Source organism: Tiliqua scincoides, chromosome 3, assembly GCF_035046505.1.
Source record: "Tiliqua scincoides isolate rTilSci1 chromosome 3, rTilSci1.hap2, whole genome shotgun sequence".
NCBI lineage: Eukaryota > Metazoa > Chordata > Lepidosauria > Squamata > Scincidae > Tiliqua > Tiliqua scincoides.
In genome coordinates this window covers 126,670,822-126,690,826 of record NC_089823.1, presented here as the reverse complement: position 1 = coordinate 126,690,826, position 20,005 = coordinate 126,670,822, and the positions used below count along the sequence as shown (strand labels likewise).

General features: G+C 41.8%; 1 protein-coding gene across 4 annotated transcripts in view; it reads right to left on the bottom strand.

Moving 5' to 3' along the window:
* Window positions 1–19,787, bottom strand: part of AKAP11 (A-kinase anchoring protein 11) — a 78,427-nt gene extending 58,640 nt beyond the window's left edge. For 3 of the 4 annotated variants that reach the window (XM_066619783.1, XM_066619779.1, XM_066619782.1), the window contains exons 1-7: window positions 19,645–19,787; window positions 15,257–15,356; window positions 13,458–13,568; window positions 11,788–11,832; window positions 10,957–11,091; window positions 7,979–8,240; window positions 1,925–6,488 (exon numbers count right to left, since the gene is read on the bottom strand). In XM_066619783.1, coding sequence (XP_066475880.1) covers window positions 1,925–6,488; window positions 7,979–8,240; window positions 10,957–11,091; window positions 11,788–11,832; window positions 13,458–13,568; window positions 15,257–15,316 — 5,177 coding nt within the window. In that variant the 5' untranslated portion in view covers window positions 15,317–15,356; window positions 19,645–19,787. The remainder of the gene's footprint in view (window positions 1–1,924; window positions 6,489–7,978; window positions 8,241–10,956; window positions 11,092–11,787; window positions 11,833–13,457; window positions 13,569–15,256; window positions 15,357–19,644) is intronic. The other variant, XM_066619780.1, reaches the window with a different exon arrangement.
* Between the last annotated feature and the right edge of the window lie 218 nt (window positions 19,788–20,005).

Genomic DNA, 20,005 nt, shown 5'->3' with positions numbered 1-20,005 from the left:
GAGGCCTCTCAGTGCCTGTAAATCAACATGGAGCATGGAGGGAGGCAGGGAGGGAGTGAAACAAGGCAGAAGGGAATGGGGAGAAGATGGGGAAGCAGGATGAAGGCTGGGGTGGTGGCAATGCTGTTGCTGATATCATATCCCCCTTCCAGGCCTCAATCTGCCTTCCTGGGTCCACTCAGATCTGTGACAGTGAAATCACTGGCACAGGTCTGTATAGACCAGTTCCAGTGTTGGAGGTTTACCCTCAGGCAAGGGATCAAACGTTCCTTTAGATGGAGGAGACCTCGGGGACTGCCCCCAGCACAGGTTGCGTGTGCTCTAGCAGCATTGCTGCATCAGTGGGGGAGGGAAAGGATCAGATTGAGACCTTAGGCTGCAGCTCTATGCATGCTTCCTTAAGAGTAAGCTTCACTGACTATAACGGGACTTACTTCCAAGTAGACGTGAATAGGATTGGGCTGTAACTTGGTCAGAGTAACTAAGGTAGACTTCCAGATGACCAGTTTGTTTAGTGATTGGCAGCCAAATACTGAGCTGCCCAGCATGTGGGGCTGCAGCAGTGCCAAAAACAGCTTCTGCAGCATCCTGAATGCAACTGAAACAGCACTAGTGGCTCCTCAACAGAAGGGGACTTTCGTACTCTTCCCCCAGGTAAGGCGAATAGCCCTGCAATGGGGCTACTTGATTCTACGGCAACCCAAGGGTCAGCATAGAATCAAGAGCCTCTGTGTCAGGCTAGTGGTCCAAGACAAAGGCTCAGAATCCGGTGGAGCAAAACTCCACCAGTCTCGCTCCCTCCCGCACCACTCCCTCCCTTTTGGCACGCCTCCTCTCCACCCTCCCTCTGCCTCCCCCCACCTTGGAACCCTTCCTCCCCTCTTTCCCCCATTCCTCCAGATCTCTCTCCGCTGCCCGAGCAGCAGCAGTGAACTGGCACTAGCCCAACGCTGGCTGGCACTGAGCTAGCACCAGTGCTGAACTGGTGCTGAGGGCTGCAGGCGTGTCTTAAGGCACATTTGTGACAGTGCGCGCTGGCAGTAAGCAGGTGCACACTGTATAGGATTGGGCCTGGAGTTTCTCTATTCCATATTGAATCAGATCCGAGATCCTATATGTTCTTTTATTACACTGTGTATAATACAATGGAGCTCAACTTGCTGATGCTGTTATTTGGTTTTCGCTACAAGAGAGAATTATTTGTATAATGATATCTTGGGTTTGTAATGTATGAATTTATATTAACAGTACAGTAACATTTTTTAAAAAAACCTGCTTGGTCTGTTTATAGCAGTGATCATCATCAGGCAGGGAAGTAAGCCTTCTTATTTCAAGCAGATATTTTAAGAACAAAAAGGTGATTAAAAATCTCTCCTTAAAAGGTGTTCTAAGTACTCCCATTAATCAAAGATCCATCTCAATTCCTTGTTTTTAAAGCAGTTGATCAAATAGGAAGTCAAAGTCCTGGTACTCCCAGACAAAGTGTCCTATCTTGGTAAGGAATAAAGATGGACAAAAGCAATGATTCCCTGTTGCTTTTTCTTAACTACTCAGTGACTTTTCACACTACAGCCTACCAAATCTACGTCAGGATATGTAGATCACCAAGAACTGGTTTTAAAAGTATTCACTCACAAGGCAAAGCTATAAAAATGTAGTTCATCATCTTAAGAATTATATAATCCTGGTCACAATTCAAAAAAGTAATTGTAATCTTTAAAGGTTTCTTCTCTTGCACTCCACATACTTGTCCATATACACCATGCAACAGATATCTATTTTTATTACAAATACAAGGCCTCATTCTCAAATTCTACATAATGGGAATCTATAGCACATGGAAGATGAACAGCTGAATATTTTCATAATTGAATATAGTTTGATGTTATGAATATTAAAAGCAATATAAACAATTTAACATTACCTTATGTTGACAGACTGACCAATATTTGTCATACATGAAGTCATGATTTCTGTAGTAAGGCTTTCAGCAAAACTGATTCCATCTTGGCCAATTCCACTATCAGCTGCCAAACTTGTATTACTAAGTTGTCTCTCCGTTCTGTCAAAAGCTGTAGAAGCCACATCTTCAACAAATGCTACCTTCTCATCCATATCAATATGAATTTTAGGAATATCCAAGTGAAGAACACGTGATTTTGGACAAATTCCACCTAGTCTTGTGTTTGGAATTTGCCGAACTTCAGAATATAGTTCTTGTTCAGGCAGATGCAAAGATGAACGCCCTGTATAATACTGATGTTCCTTCACCCCACAGTATCTGCAGGAAGTTGCAGAAAATGGAGACAACTTCTCTGCATATGTTGAACTATCTCCATTTCTCCAGTTTTCAGTTGTTTGGAGAGAGGCAGATTCCAAGCTTACTTCTAAAGTGTCATCTACTACCTTCCTAGCATATTGTTCTATGGCATGAATAATGCCATCTCTGTAGGTATATTCATTTAAACTGCCTGTGCTATGGTACAGCTTTTGTTTGCAACTGAAAGGAGAAAACATTTTAGGCTCTTCAACTTTATCAACTTTCGACATTTTATACAAACAAGAATCTGTCAAAGATTTTGGCAAACAAGCTGCTGACATTTTAATTCTTTTTTTTACATCATGTGTTATACGATGAGCAAGAGATTCTGAGAAATCTAATAGCTTTGGACACTCAGTTTTGTGCTGGTTGCGTTTATTTTCATAGGGTTGCTTTCCAAACTTATGAATGTTACCTTTCTTCTGTTTCTTTTTATCTGCACCCACGTTTATTAATTCAAAAAGCTCAAGCTTACTGTTTAACTCTGAGGTCTGAACAGGAACTATATTTCTATTATACTTCATCTTGAGTTTCCGGGCTGCTTGCTGCATACCAGATTTTATAGATCTGTAAGCAATTCTACTGGCAAACTGATCCATTATTAATTCGTTATGACCTCCTTCTTTTTTCAGAATCTGAATGATGTGGTCTGCGTATTCATCAGTTACACTTTCACAACTTGGATATTTCGATGTCAGGCCTGGATCTTGTGATGTCTGGGGTAAAGAGAGTATAGAGTCAGTTTCCTTAGACCACTGATCTGCCAAGGGATACCTCCTGTCTTTTGACCAATATTCATTATAGTTTCTTTTATGATGAAAACAATCAGCCAGCTGATTAACTTGCTTCGGCTTCAGAAACTTGCAATGTCTTGTCTTTACCATTTTCTTAGCTTCGCTAATGACCTTTCCTGCCATATCACCAGCATAAACCCACAATGAATTGAAAGTTTTTTCTGGAACATTCATAAATGTAGTATATACACATCTTTTGTCTTCCATGCTTAGTTGGAAATATTTATTGTTATCCAGTTTAACTGTTTTATCATCTAAATGTGTAGCAGCCATTTCAGTGGCCACAGAAATTATATGACTGGCTAGTTGATCTGCATACTCCATTGTCCTTACCGATATTTTAACTCTCTCTGCTAGGGATTCAGAAAGCTCTTCACCTTCACTGATCTCAACTTCTTCAGAAAGAGATCGCATCAATTTCAGTATAAATTCTTCCTTTTCTAAGTAGTGATGCTCATTTTCAGACACCTCATCTATTTCTGATCTGTATGGTGTAGAAGGGGGCGTAGCAGGTGCAAATTCCTTTGCTAGTTGACCTTTAAGTTTCTTTGTTAACTTCCTTAAATTCCATTCAGAGCTAGCTTGAGATGGTATTAAAGGTGTTGGTGGTGGTGTGTCTGGCACTACACAAAGATTCCCATCTCTGATGCTCAATTTATCTTCTATCTGAAATGCATCACCACAGCTAGACATCACAGAAGTGAGGGTATTCATATCAAGAATTTTTTCAGGAGGAAATCCAGAACATCCTGTTGCTTTATAGATAGTGCGTTTTTCCAGTGGATTACTTAAGGATTTTGCTGAAATTTCTAAATCTGGAAACTCTAAGAAAGTCACAGAGGAACACGGAGAAGACTCGCATGTAGAAGCTTTGCATGCTACATGTCTTTTTTTTTCCTCAACAGATTCTTTAGATCCTGAAAGCAAACACCTATTAAAGTAAACTGGAGTTACATGGAATTTAGATGAGTTGTTCAAAGGCATCTGCTGCTGCCCCACAATTACTGGGACAATCTTTTTTTTTTCAGATGGTTTTACTGCACTATGAAGTTCTTTTATACTGCTTTTTTGGTTAGTCCCCAAACCCACACAGTATGCAAATTTCTCACTTGTAGCAGAACATGCAGATTTGGTTTCATCTATAGATTGTTTTACTATTCGCTTGGCCAAATAATTACCAAACATATTCTTACAAGTGTCTTCACCAATGCACTGCAAATATGGTGTGTTCTCCATTTTTAACATATTTGTGTACTGCTCTGCAGTTTTAGAAACCTTGGAAGAGGTAACTGTTTCATAGGCCTCAGTAACTATCATATCTACCATTGTTCCAGAAAAATTACTGATGTTTCGCCCCCCTGTTGAGTCTGATAAGCTACTGACTTCAGAATTATTTGTTTGTTTAAAATGCACTTTACATTCACTACCTGGACTATTGTCTGCTGATAAATAAATAAGTGATGCCACTTCATCTTGTCTCTTTTTTGTTGTATAACAGAGTTCTGTAGAGTGCTTGAATGTTCTTTGATTGCCATCAGATGTGGAATTATTTCTTGCCTTTATATTAGATGAAATATGACTCTGACAAAGAATGCTTCCAGCAAAGGGCACAGGGATTGAACTTGCAATGCCAGAAGTATAGAACAAGGCTTCATGGATAGTATATTCCTTTTTTAATTCCTTTCCTGGATTTAGGACTATTGGCACTTTGTCATCAAAATCAGAGTAAGCAGTGGAGGTTTGTGTTGACTCCTGCATACTTTCTGCACTTACATACTTCATGTTGTCCACTGAAATACTAATTGCTGCTTGTGTTGTAAAGGTCACATCAACCTGAGATAACTCAATGAAAGCTTCCTGAATAACTGATTCAGACAAGTCTCTGGCATATGACTTTACAACGTTATCATTATAATTGAAGAACCAGTTCTGAGAAGCTGCTGGTGTTGATGGCTGTGAAAACTGACATACTTCCATTATTCCCTCAAAAATTAGCTCCTCAGCAAGGTCGGCTGCAAATTTTGCTACTGTATTGGTAAATATTTGTTGCTTCACAGAGCGTAGCTCTTTTAAAGCACCTGTTATTGCTTCACTCACCAAAAAGCCTGCCAGTCCATTAATAGCTTTTTCCTTCAGTGAAGAGGCTTGCTGCCACCCAATCTCATAAAAAGCCATTTGAAAGATTGAAGAAGTCAGTTTAGCAGCTAAGTGACAAAGTGCATTAGTACACGAAGAAAAACCTTTGTGAAGATCTTTAAAAGCGCTGCCAAAACTCTTTTCAACAAGTTCTGATGCAAATTTCTGGATGTGGTCTTTAATAATTAGCGACCTATGTTTCGATCTACCTTTCTTTTCTACTTCTCTTCCAGTGACTTTCCCTTTTGCAGTATGACCTTTTTCTTCTTTTGAGGCAATTCTATTGGAAACATCCTGTGTATATTTACATAATGAGGAACGAGAATTAAAAACAGAATCTAGAATTTCAATGGAAATATTATTTGCAAAATCTGAATGTGTGTGACAGAGAAGACTGTGATTTTGGTTAATGGTATCTCTACTGATATTTCTTTGACAAAGGCATTCTGTAGAAAAGCAGCTGCCTAATGGGCTGAAAGCTGATGATCTGACAGGGCTGAACAAACCTCCACCATCATCTCCTGATGTTTTCACTGGACGGGGGGAATCCGGAACATCCAAGAGGCTGCCATATGGAGATTCTGGTTTGCGGGGTGTTGGTTTCCTTACATTCGCTGGAAGAGCGGGACGATCAAACTTGAACTTTTGAGGATTCATTGCAGTTGTTTTAGAGCATGACTTTTTATATGAAATCACTTTCTTTTGGGATGGATTACTTAGGACAGGGTCCTTACCATGTTTAAGACTGCTTTCAAGAGTTTGTTCTTGCTCATCAAACTGATCAAAACTATCAAAAAATTCACTGACTTCAGAGTCGGAATCTTCTACACCATCTTTCATTACTGGGATTTTTGGTAGCTGAAGTTTTGCTTTCAAGCTTCTTTGATATTCTTCTTCATCTAAGAAAATAACAGGACTTGGACTAGAGCAATCTGACTCTGATGAGTCAGCAGGAGAGGAAGAAAACAGTGTTTTATGTAAAACATTAAGATTTTGGTCAGAAGAATTATGATGCTTGAAGAAACTTCTCTGTATCCACAGATCAGAAACTGAAGTTGTGACTGAGCTTCTCACGGAAGATGACAATTCTTTATGTTCTGATATGTTAACTAGAGAAGATGATGGTTTGGCAGACTTTCGATGCACGGAATTAACAAACTTTTGACCAGTAGATTCTAAGCTATGAGCCAAGCTAGTCTGTGAAGTAGCATCTTGACATTTCTCCGGTGTAACTTTGCCTATGTCCAAAGGGAAGAAAACAAAAAGGAAGATGTAAGATTCCTGAAGGTAAAATATTGCAAGGTAACTGTAGAATAAAATTACAGCCAATTCTGTGCTGCCCGGGACGCAGCGCTGCTGCGGCACCAAAATGGCTGTCGTAGTATCCTGCAGGCACTGGATAGCTGGCGGCGGCTCCTCGGGAGAAGGGGGCATTCATTCCCTTCTCCCAAGTAAGGAAAGTAGCCTCACCTCGACTCTGTGGTGGCTCTTTAGCTGGCACAGAATCAAGAAGCCTCGTATTGGGACGTGAGGCCCAACACGGGGCTTCGAATCCAATGGAGCGGAGATCTGTCAGTCCCACCCCATCCCTCTCCCCACCACGCATTCCCCCTACTCTCCGCCCACTCTGTAACATCTCCTCCCCAGCTCCCCCTATGCCCCGACTTACCTCTCCACCGCCAGGCGCTTCGCACAGAGTGCCTGGCAGCAAATCACTGGCCTCTGACCAGCACTGTCCCAGCACAAGCTTGCGCTGGGCCAGCTACAGCACTGGGCCGGCGGTAATGCCTGCAAATGTGCCTTACAGCATGTTTGTGACAGTGTGCACTGGCAGTAAGCCAGCATGCACTGTTCTGGATCGGGGCCTTAGTTACTTTTTTGGCAATAAGTGATGTGCAGCATGATTCCATGAAAGTTTATTTGGAAGTAAATCCCAATGAGTTTAATGGGACTTACGCACAATAGGATCGGACTGTGGTCTGAGATGTCTCCAAAAATCTTAAATTATGAATCAAATCTATTTCCTTTTGCAAAAAAAGCGAAGGACATTTGCAGCCCTTCATATGCAGGTCTACTCAGAAGTAAGCCCAAGGTGACCAGATACAATGAAGGACAGAGTACCTATACCTTTAACCACTCTGTAGAAGAGGAAATTTGGGCAGGTGCTGCTCAACATGGAAGGGTTTAAAAAGCTGCACCTGCCAAAATTCCCTCTTCTATACAATGGTTAAAGGTATAGGCACTGTATTCTTCAATGTATCTGGCCACGCTGAAAAAGTCCCATTGTGTCCAATAGGGCCTACTCTCAAGAAAGTATGTATAGGACTGTAGCCTTAGACTGGCAACTTGGGCTCTAGTTCAGGGACACCTTATATTTATGCAATTGCAAGCTACCACTTCAGGAAGAAGGATGATATCTGAAGTCAACTGTACACAAAAAAATGTGTTTTAAAACAAAAAATATCAATATGACATTCAAGAAAAAGTACAGTAAATGGCTCTTTACTAGAAGGACACAGTAAAAATCATACATCTTCCAAACTAAAACCAGCTTTTCATTGATGAACTTAATGAACATTGTTTAAAAAAAAAAACTAACATAAAAAAGTGTTTTAAAAAATAAGTGCTTTGCTAAAGTAAAGATTTACTAGAGTATAAAATCCCTCTAAAGTTACAGTACAAAATCTATATAATTATTTAATCTGTCACAATATGAAGGAACACTAACCAGAACATATCTTTGTAGGATCATCTTCATCTAAATGCTCTAAAGCAGTAACAAAATCATCTTCAATTGATGACACTGACCGATTAGTGTCATCATCCTCTGTGTGGGGTATGTCTGATATATGCTTCTGAAACAAGCACATTTCCACAGTACATCTTATACCAGCAGCATACTTGCTCAGCAAAGTAAATACAGAATCAACTTTGAGTCTTGGAAATGAAGGTGATAATCTCATCACACACAGTATTCGTGAGCGGCGATTCTTGCAAAGAAACAAACAAACAAACAAAAATTGTAATTCAACAACATTTACTTGTTTTTCAATTCTAAACTCATTAGCTTAGATCCACATTTACATGATACAACTATATTTTTCAAAAATGCATATTTCCAAACACAGGTCAGTAGCAGTGGATAGTAAAATCAAATCAAGTGAGAGGATTTATAAGTGATACATGAGTAGTACATAGGAATTATGATTGCCAAATACTGTAGATTGTCTTGCATAGTTATTAGAAAGCATTCTGAAGGTATAAGGACAGGTAACTTACCTGCAACAACAGTGTTTTCAGCAGTCTTTTGTGCAGACACACATAGTGAAGCTCTGCTCCTATGCTCAAAGGGGATAACTACCCATGGCTCCAAATCTCTACGTAAGGAGAATCCCGATTGGTGGAGCCAGTATTGGAACGTACAACCAGACTGGCACAGAAGATGGTCAAGCAGATCATGTAACTGCGCAGAATATTGCTCAAAGAATCATTATCATAGGTAAGCTATCTGTCCTCTTCCTCTGTGGTCTCTGTGCAGTTGCACATATTTGAGATTAACTATGTTTACCCTATTGGCTGGAGGTGAGTCATTAGGAGATGTCCTGTACAACATTGTGCTCAAATGAGGAATCAGGCCTTGTTCAGGGTATAGTGCTTGAATAAAGGTCAGTAAAGCTTGAATAAAGGCCTTTTCAGCCACACTAGACGCTGTGCCAGAACCACCTTTCAGAGCGCGATACCATAGTCTTTCGAGACTGAAGGTTGCCAATACGATATGAAAGGTCAGTGACATAGAACAGATAACATCACTGCTCTATAGTGTCCCAGGAGTAAAACACCTTCCAGGGTCAGTATGGAGGGTGAAATCAGACTACTGGACTGTTCTCTCAGGGAGGCTGGCAGCTCTTTCATTCTTATGATAAGCCAAGGGGATGGTCTTTTGATGAGATCCTAGGCAAGTCTACTCAAAATTAAGCAACACTGCATTCAATGGACTTACTTCCAAGAAAGTGTGTACTGGAGTACAGGCAAGTAGAAATATTTTTGTCTATGTGGTAGCATAGTCGTGGCTGTTGTTTGCCGAGGAGGAACAGGGACTAAAGAATCAGAAGCTATGCAACAGCAGGAGAGGAGGGAAAGAAGCAAAAAATCAAGAAGTGGGAAAGCAACAAGGTTCAAGCTGTGGTATGAGACCATGACAACATTCACTGCAGCCTGAACCTGGGCTGCAGGCAAGGAATAAGTCCCTTGGCATGCTGTGAAAACACTTCATTCTCTTGAGGGGAAGCTGATAATTCCTACTGTTCAATTACTTTGAGTTGATGACTCATGCCATCAGAGATCAATTGGAAGAGAGTTAATCCTTTTTCTTTGAATTCTTGATAGATCACAGAAGGGGAACCCATGTATCAGAAGTTTGGTGCAATGATCCAAGATAGTGCACCTTTTGCCACATCATGCCTGTTTGGGGAGGGGGTGTTGGGGGAATGGAATAGTCCCACAATGAAGATGCTCTCTCTTCTCTGAAGGAGAAACAGACAAATCAGAAGTGCTCTTTACAATGCTGCTTCAGCAGTAGCTGAAATGGAACTAACTGAAGAATGAGACGTGAGGCACCCAGCCATGCATGGGGTCGTCCCCTCCCCACCAAGTCAAGTATGAAGCAGAATGCTTGACAAAGCTTTAGAAGCTTTCGAGGTCTGCTCTGCTTACATGCAGAACTCCACTATATGCAACTGCAGAGTGAACATGAAGAAAAATAGGAAAGTACAATATTTTAAACTCTTATCTTAGAATGAATGAAATGTTTTCTGAGACAAAAAATTGAGAAGCTATTTCCAGCGCGTTTTCAAAATTCCTTATTGGTCCTATTTTTCATCTGTTTTGAACTTTTTGAACACTCCCAGAGGCTTCTGTGATGTCTCAGCACCATGAAGGTGTTTGCTGAATAGTCATGACTGCTCTTTGGTTTGTTGTTGGAGAAGCCGATATTAAAACTGGTCAACAAACAATTTGATTTTGAGCCAGCTCAGGAATGCGATGCCAGCCTATTTCCAGAAGTGGCACATTCAGGGACTCAGGTGAACTCAGCCCCCCATCACCAAACACACAGGTGAAATCAGGTTAATCCCTACAGGTTATAAAATGGAGAGTCACACATACACCCTTTGCAAATTTGTCCAGGTCCAAAATCAGAAGCGCCTGATGCATCATGGGAGCACTTGTGCCCACCTTGCTGTAATGTGTGCCAGGACCAGAACCCTGGAACAGCATAATCAAGCAAAAGAAAAGTACCCAGAGAAATCATATCAGGTTTTTGTTTTATTTACCGATTGGCATTTTTAACATCCTCGCAAAGGAGCGAGGTGAGTGTTGTTACTAATTGATAGGCATTGTACTCCTTTTGCCCTCCATCTTTGTTTACACAGTGCTTACCTAATTTTTCAATTTTTCCACTGGACAAAACACCTTGGGGAAAAAAACTCTTTCTTCTAAATTTATCCAGGCCTTCACATCTCTAGCGTACAGTACACAGATCAAATCATACACTTGGATAATTTCCAACACAGAGTAATTAATTAGAAAGAATCTTGAGTTTGAACTTTATATGAAAAACACTGTGTCAACAGGCATTTTATGAAAGGTAAACTAACTGAAACGTATTACCAATCATATGTACTTTGCAAAAAGAATTATGTTTCTTACCTTTTGTTTATGAATATCACTAGCTCCCAATTGTTTAGGTATATCCTTTAGGAAAAAAACTTCATTTTCATTTAAACTGCACAAATGGAGTGATTTCAGAAGATCTGGGAGCTCTACAGACATGGCGGACAATTCCTAAATGACACAAAATCACTTGAGAATAAGATAAATGAAGTCATGTTTAGATTAATAATTGCAATCTTAACCTACCAGTTTTTTGACAAGGCACAATACTATGCTATTGGAAACTGAATTCTGAGGCAACAATGCAATTCTAGGAATAACTAACTAGAACTGTAATGTGGCAATACAAGCAAGCCCTGCATAAACAGGGGTTCCATTTTTGAACACTTTGCAGATACATGCATCCACAGATATAGGGGACGCCTTCCCCCATTCTCCAGAGGAGAGGGAAGCACTGCTCCCCTCGCCTCTGGAAGATCTTCTGAGCACGGCAGAGGTCGCAAGCATCCGTGTGTGTTCTCTGCTGGGCTTAAAAGGACTGTAAGAAGTGAAAAACGTCCCTTGCCCTCATAATGCCTTTTAAAGGCACAAAAAAAGACACATAGTTTTGCCGAAAAAATGGAAGTGATCATTCTGAGCCTGGCAGAGGCCATGGGCAGACGCGAGCAGCCTCTGCTGGGCTCAAAAGACCCTCCAGTGGAAAGGGGAGCAGAGTTCCCCCTTGCCTCTGGAAGTGCACTGAGGGGACATGGATCCCTGATCCATGGATAAGTGAAACCGCTGATATGGGATCTGAGGATATGGGGCTCCCCATTATCAAAGCATTCAAAATTTCAGTTGAATCAGTCTCTTATGTAGGTACCATACCTTAGGAGCAGTAGTTGTCTCACCAGCAAAACCCAGAAATGTGACCTGTTATAGAAATATACATGAATAAACAACTTTAAACAGATTGTTTCTTTGCTAGATAGCTTCCAATAACTACATTTTCCAGAAGGAGAGGCACTCATGGCTACCAAGTTTCTTTATAAATACCACCTACGATTTCTGGAAAACTTGCACATGTGAATGCCAAGGTCCTGGGCAGGAGTAGAACACTCAATACCCTTATTGGCCACGTGACAGCAACATGTAGGGCACTGTGCTTGGTATAATATTTGCCTAGCTAAGATTCAAGAAGGTTGTGAAGGTTTTGCATTCTAAGCTTTGCGTATAACTGTTCTATTGCAGCAAAATAAACTGTTGGCACAGAACGTCCAGAGATATTTCTTGCTTTGGCCAGGAAACCCTTATCCTGACCTATGCAATCTAGCCAGGAAGAACCAGGCAAGGGGATTAGGCCAGTGTCTAATAAAGCATCCATCCCATTAAAAGTCACCTAGAACATTATTTACACTCTAAGGGCGCAATCCAAACCTGTGCTGGAGCAGGCAAGCCAGGAAAGCTTGCGCTGCATCCAAGGCAGGTTTCTGGCCAGCAGCTGCTCAGCCAGAGGTAAGGGGAAACTCTTCCCCTTACCCTTGGGTAAGGGCTGCTGGCCCCAATGGGTCTCCTCAGATCTGCGCCACCTCTGGAGGTAGTGCAAGTTCAAGGAGAGCGGAGCGACTTGAAGCCGCTTCGTTCTCCACAGGGACGGGGGTTGGGATCCAGCATAACTGTCGGGTCCCAGCCCCGCCTCCGGCTCCCTGCGTGCCCACCCTCCCCCTGCTCAGAAAAGCCTCCCTCCTGCCTCCTCCCCACCCCCACGCCTACCTTTGCCACTTGTGTTGGCGCAGGTGAGCCGACACAAGCGGCTGTGAGGAAGCCACTGTGGAAGCTTCTGCCAGCCTCTGCACATTGGCGCATCTAGATGCGCCAACACGGCTTCCTCCCACGGAGGCGCAAACGTGCTTTACAAAACGTTTGCAACCCTCCTGGGCTGGCCTAAGTCAAGGTTTGGATTGCGCCCTAAGTTATAGTTCAATCTTACATTTCTTTTTAAAATACTATTTTTTTTTCTCCAGCTTGGTTCATACTTGAGCATATTTAAAAGACTCATATTTTTTTTCTAAAGTACAAATGTTCAGTTCCTGCATAAATTATTTTTGTCACTACAATTTTAAGTCTGAAAATAGCACGTGCTTTCATTTTTAGTAGCGGTTGAAAAAATAAATCCAAGCAGCAATACTGAGGGTTGAAACCTAAGGAGCACATGTATAAGGTGGCATGTTGCACTGCTCATCATGCAGCTGTGCAAGTGCATACAGAAGAAACTGAACTCCAATCAGATACCGACAATTTTGTGTGTGACATCTTGTGCAATGCATTGTGCAACCGCAAAGCCAAGTCAGGATCTATTCAGATTTCTGTGCACAAGAACTCTGCACATTCTGTGCAAATCACTTTATATCAGTGGAAGGATAACTTGGAAGACAGTTCTGTGTTTTGGTTCAGTGGTTTTGTTTCAAATGTAGTGTATACTCAATATCTGCTATTGTTGTAAATGAAAAGCATTTTTCAGGTGTACAACAAAATAGAAGTGAAGCACAATGCCAAACCTCATTGAAATTGTCTTCATCTTCCTTTAGCTCTTCTGTTGACACTGTGCATAATTCTTTTTGACTCTGTAACAGTATCTTTATAGGAGGCAGTGCACATTCACTAAAGCTCTGGAAAAAAGAAAATTTCATTCAGCAGGAATTAAGACATTTTTAATATGCAGTATGGTTTCACCTTAGACTTTTTCAATGCACAGGTAATAGGCGGGATTATGCAGTTTTCCGGATTACAATAGATTCAAGTTTTATCCCAACTATATATGCTTTTGTATTATTTCTAAGACTAAATTCAGATGATCCTTTAAACCAGCGATAGGCAACCTACGATCTGTGGGCTGGATCAAGCCCGTGACCCAAAATAATCCAGCCCATAGTTCCAAAAATATATATCCATGCAGACCACGATGGTCCTAAAAAAGAATACAAGTTTGTAATTCTACTAGGTCATTCTGTGTCAAATATCACAATACTTTTCTACCTCATGTTCTTAGATTTTGATAAAACTTGTCATATTTAATGCTCCTATGCAGTTAATGAAGAAATGCATTTTTTTATTTTTAAACACACAGAGAAAAATATATTTTCTAAAGGTTATCAAAAAATGGCATGCTAGTGATAATTTAACTAGCTGCAACTTAGACATCAGCTGGGATATATAGCTGGGAGTTGTCTCATTCTAAATCTCTTTTAATGGGATTTCATTTGATATATAACATAATGGCTTTAATAATTTTTGAACATTTTAAAATTGGTTCTCTCAAAAAATCAGTTCTCTCAAAAACTGCCATTTTTAAAATTTTGAAAAAATCTCAAAATTAGTTCATACCTGTCTTTCATGATTCTTTCATGATCTGAAAGATCAAGAACAAGCCACAAGCTTCCACATTCCCTCCTTTCACCCTACATGTGACTTCCTTTTCTATTTCCTGTTTAGTGCTAACCATGGTTTGCCATAATACCCAAACTAAGAAGTCATGCAAAAAGAGGAAGATGTATACATGCTACAGCTGGGCCTCAATCCTTCAAATCATGGTTTGGTAGGAGGTCTGAGGAAACGTATGCTTCCAACTTTGAATTCATATTATCATTCACCTTATTACAAGGAGAAGGAGTTGCACTGGGAATCTACCAGGGCCAAGACCTCATGCCCATCGCAGAATCCATCCACCTAGGTCAACCCCTGAACCTTCAATACTAATGGCATTGGCAGCATCTAATGCACTATAAGGAGGAAACAAAATTGTTCTTATAATTACTCCTCACTTATTGCAAGCTGCAGGCAATTATGTATCATATCAATATTCCTCAGTGGAAAACTGTCTAACTTCCAGACACATTTTCAATATTTCAGAACATTCAGCATATTCCTAAAAGTCTTTGCTCAAGACTACACAATGTGCAATCCACCAAGCCTAATCCACCACCACTCATGTATCACTACACATGTGATAAGCCACTGTTCTGGTTGTTTCTAAATCTGAAAAATCAAGACGGTTTTGGCGGTGGTGGATTCTCAGGGACTCTAAGGCTTTGAGGAACACAAATTGTGCAAACTCGTTAAACATACCTGATATTTCCAGATTTTTTATCACCTCTGTTCTCCTCTGAATACTTTTCAATGTACCAATATCCTTATCAAACTACAGTACTCCAAATCTTAAAACAGACATTGGCAAACTTAAGAAAATAAAATCATCTGAAATATATTTGCCTAATAAAAAACACTTATCATGACTACCAGTTAGATTTATTCAGCTGTAAATCTCAACAGTAGATGTTTTGAAATAGCAGTAGTTTACCTTTTTCACCGATATTCTAGACCTCCTTTGATTGCTTCGGACTCTGATAGGACCATCCATAGCTAACTTTTTGGTTTTCAACGACGGATTCAAAAAAAGTCTAAAAAACCAGAATGGACAAATTTTATTAAACCAAACTTTAAAAATTAACTTTGATAAAAACAGTACAAATTAACTGACAATGAAATCACTATGAATTTCATACCCAGCAGACAGCTTCATCATTAACAAAATAGTAGACCTACTGGAGGTAGGAGAAAGAAGAAAAAAGAGTTAGAAGAAGGCTTCTGTTTGTGCTAGAACTGACAAGTATCTCTTGGCTTCTGAGTGCCTTCAAGACATGACAAGACAACTGAATGATCCAACTCAGCATGAGTTCCAGAGGACTCAAGAGCAAGGCGAGTCTCTCACCTTATCCTACTCACTCCCAAATGCACAAAGAAAAAGAATGATGTCTCCCCAGAGGTTTATGGAACTCAGCAGAAGGGAAAGGTAATTTACATACCTTGTACCATATTTTGGAATTACCAAGACAGACTTTCACCACTTCTATCCAATGCCCAGTGCAAAGTGAGAGGCAGTTATTAAAAGAGGTTAGGAGGACCACAAATAATTGCTGGTTCTCAAGACCAATCAAAATGTGAAGATTCTGAAAGCAAGTGTCTGGTCATTAATAACTACGACAAGAATATGAGGTGGAAACTTCCCTAATGATGTTGCAGATAACACTAAACACACCTCTCAGATCACATGCTGTTTTTCTTGCACTGGTTACAGCAAACAATCTGATGCATTTTGCAACAGCTCAATCAATCAAGGTTGACTAACGTCTAAAAAAAGTCAGTTGGCTCCTTTTACAACTCTATGTATGTTTTCTCAGAAGTAAGTCTCAGTTAGGCTTATTGAAACAAATGTACATAGGATTGGATCTGGCTGGTATAGAAAAATGGAGTATGCATTTTTTTTCAAAACTATAAACTACTGTCAGTGCTTCAGGATACACAACTATCATTTTACCTGCAATCAAAAGATTATGATTACAATCATACACTGATTTTAACTGGTGCTAAATGTTACACTAGATTTGAATCAACCCATGATCAATATTTCATACAAAATAATATTTTTATGCCTATGTAAACCACCTTGAATAAAGTCAAAGGAGTAATCTGATGACCAGAAAGGCGGTATATAAATATCCAATTATTATATTTTTCAGAAAGCTTATGTTCGTACATCCTACTGATTTCCACCTGACTGTTCTACATTGGCTGCCAGTTTGTTTCAGGTCCCAATTCAAGATAACAGTTTTAACCTTTAAAGCCCTTAAATGTTTGGGGTCAGAGTACCTGGAACAACTGCCTTTTTCTATGTAGACCAGCTCATCACCCTAAGAGGGGACTATTTTTGTGTGCCCCCCTCGACTGAAGCAAGGGGGCAGCAATGAGAGGAAACATGCTCCTTGGTGGTGGCTTCACAAATATGGAATTCCCTGCCAGGTGAATTACGCTCAGGTTCTTCCCTGGACACTTTCTGATGGAGAGTAAAAACTTTATTTCAAATGGTTTTGGTAGTGGATACGGCGGGGGAAAGTTTTGACAAGTCATTGGGGGGACTACTGGACTTTTTTACCTGCTGTTTGCCCAACGCTTTCATATTTTAATCTTCTCTTTTTAGCCCTCTCTGGTTTTGCTTTATGTTTGTACTCCTATGAATGTTTTAATCTTGTTGAACGCCAGGCTTGTAGCCTGGGAAAAGGCAATACAGAAAACTTATAAATAAATAAATACTAAGAAGTATATTTTTCACCTCTGCCCAAAGGCTAGGTGACTGCAACTACACATCATGAACATTAGAAGACTACAACCACAACATGTGTAACAATCATATTTCTATTCTGTAAATCTCTTTCCCCAAGGTGTGAGGCACATCACTGTCTCACTGGCATAGGGAGATTAAAGATCTAACCTGAATACTCCTGTCCAATTTCATTTTGAGGTTACTATCTGACCAGGAACAGTGCTGCTGCACCTGGCCTTGAACCCACTAAGACCCCTTGGAGAATCTGCCACCCACTGTGCGTGGTCATTGAGCCCTGTGCCAGGGTCACCTGGACAACTAAGAGCCCAATCCTATCCAATTTTGCAGTGCCGGTGCAACTGTGCCAATGGAGCATGCACTGCATCCTGTGGTAGGGGGGCACTCACAGAGACCTCCTCAAGGTATTGGAGCATTTGTTCCCTTACGTCAGGGCTGCATTGCGGCTGCTAGAAAGGTGGATAGGACTGGGCCCTAAGGCTGCAATCCTAACCACACTTTCCTGAGAGTAAGCCACACTGAACAAAATAGGACTTACTTCTGAATAGACCTGGTTAGGATTATGCCCTAAGTAGCACTCTGCTAACAAACTAGCCACCAATCCTACAGCTAGTGGTAAAGCTACTGGGTAACCCACAGTCAGCAACTACTTATTGAGGCACCCAATGCAAGCTTCTTGGTTGCTGGGCAACAAGAAGAGGCAGGCTCTTGCCTACCTATAAGGCAGACTCCAATATAAAGGAGTTCAATCAGTGCCAGTGATGAGCTAGTAACTGCAGCTCATCGGGGTAGCCCTGAAACCCAGCAAAGTGGTACTATGAGTACAATGAAGGAGGAGCCCCTTCCAACCTGCACCAGGGGCACACTATAAAAGAAAACAATTGTTTCATTACAAATGTTATTGCTTTAAATTGTGCTTTATTTAGAAAGATAAGATTCCCATTTCAAATGAAATCAGAACAAAAAAGAGACCTCTTTTTAAAAAAATCATCTATGGCTTTCCATGATAATCTGCATCAGACATACTAACACTATTTAGAAACTGGGGATTCCACTATTTCCAATTGCTTCTGAAGGTCAGATCTCCACCCCAAACCATCACATGGTTTAGATCTTAACTTGCACCTATTCAGAAACAATTGCAGGATCCCATAGATTTAATGCTCTGCCACGTCAAAAATTTCCTGCTGATGGGAACACACCACATCACAGAAAGGGCATCCAGTTAGCCTTGACCCCACCCCCAACATGATAGCTTTCTATGATTAGAGAAAGCACATCTACATGTGTGTATGTAAGCATACACATGTGGATTCAAACATCAAACTTGGGTCCAGTTCTGATAAAATTAAAAACTATGGCTTTTCATGTTGTGTGCTTGAGCTACAACCAGCCTCAGATGTGCATGATCCATACACAAGAGAAAGATGTTGTTTGTAGTTCAGAATAAATTTCATCCAAACTGACAAAGCTTACTGTCATTTCTTATGCATCTCTACTCAGAAATAGGCCTCATTTAGTTCAATAGGACTTAATAGGAGATATGAATGCATTGGACTAAAGCCCCAGCCTGTTACTATGGTTTAGTTAATCACACTTTCCTACATTCAGACAAAACAGGAAACTGCAATTTGTTCTAAACCACAAATGGCCCTTCAACTGCAAGGCAGGAGGGGAATACGCAAGCCAAAGCCTCACAGTAACCTTGTAATGTAGGCTATGTTTTTACATTAGCTGATGCAGTCTTTTGACAGAAGGGTGTTTCAGAACATAGCCTCAACTACTTTTCCCCTGTGCATTTGTGGCACTGCTTCAATATGCCACAGAGTCTTGACCACTTGATAATGACAAACAAGGATAAGAAAAACCTGTCTATAGTAAAGTACAAATCTTTCAGGAAAAACCATGGTGTAGGCTTCCTCATGAGGAAATTGCTTGAAACATTCACTAACTAGACTATGCGGTATCTCTGAAAGGGGGCTGGAGAGAGTGGTGGAGGAAAGTCCCTCAGAGGTTCCAGGTCACCATGGGTGTGCAGGCTCCTGGTTTTAGAGGGAGGCACCAGGAGGCAGGTCTCTTGCCGTCTTGTGTGCTGCCCCAGGCACCAGGTGGGCCACTCTGAGGCACAGGAGGCTGCACTAGATGGGCTGCTGGGCCTGATCCAGCAAGGCTCTTCTTATGTTCTTGTGCAGACCATATTTGAAACCAGACCCAGCACTTATAGGTGCGTTGAATTCTCTTCCCCCCTCGAGGGGGAGGGGGAGAAGACTTGGAAAGAGCCCTTCCTTCCACGCAGAGCCCACAGGAGGGGGGGAGGGGCTGAGCCGAGGGGGGAGGTGGTTGGGGAGAGAAACCAGCCAGGCACGAGGACACAGTGACAGCACCTACGAGCGGGGGGGGGGGCGCGCGCGCTCCCCTCAATGACCGTTGGAGGCGGCACGCGCACACAGCCCTCTCTCGCCCTCCCACACCTGTCGCCTCAACGGTCCAGGACACGCACCCGCGACGGCCCCTCCCCTCGCTCAGGTCCCAGCCCGGCCGGGCCTGGCCAGAGCTGCAGACATACATACCTCCCGACGTACCCTGGGCACAGACTGCCGGTCTACCTCACTCGCGCCCCCTGCCTTCTTCTCGCGAGACCCCCTCGTTCCATCGCGTCGCCGTCCTGCAACCCTTTCCCACCTTCGCCGTTTAAACCCCCCATCGACGCTCTCTCAAGTTCGCCGGCCAAAGACAGGCGGAGGCGCGCCGCCGTAGCGAGAGCGCGCACGGCCCGCTTCGGGCGGAGCACGCGCGATGGCGTCTCCCGCATGCGCAGTGGCAGCCGGTGAAGCCAGCGTACCACCTCTGACTGACAGACAGCCTGGGCTCTTGCCTGAGCCAGAGGCCAAGAGCTGGCCCACAAGTGGCCAGTGCTGGGAGATAGCGGGG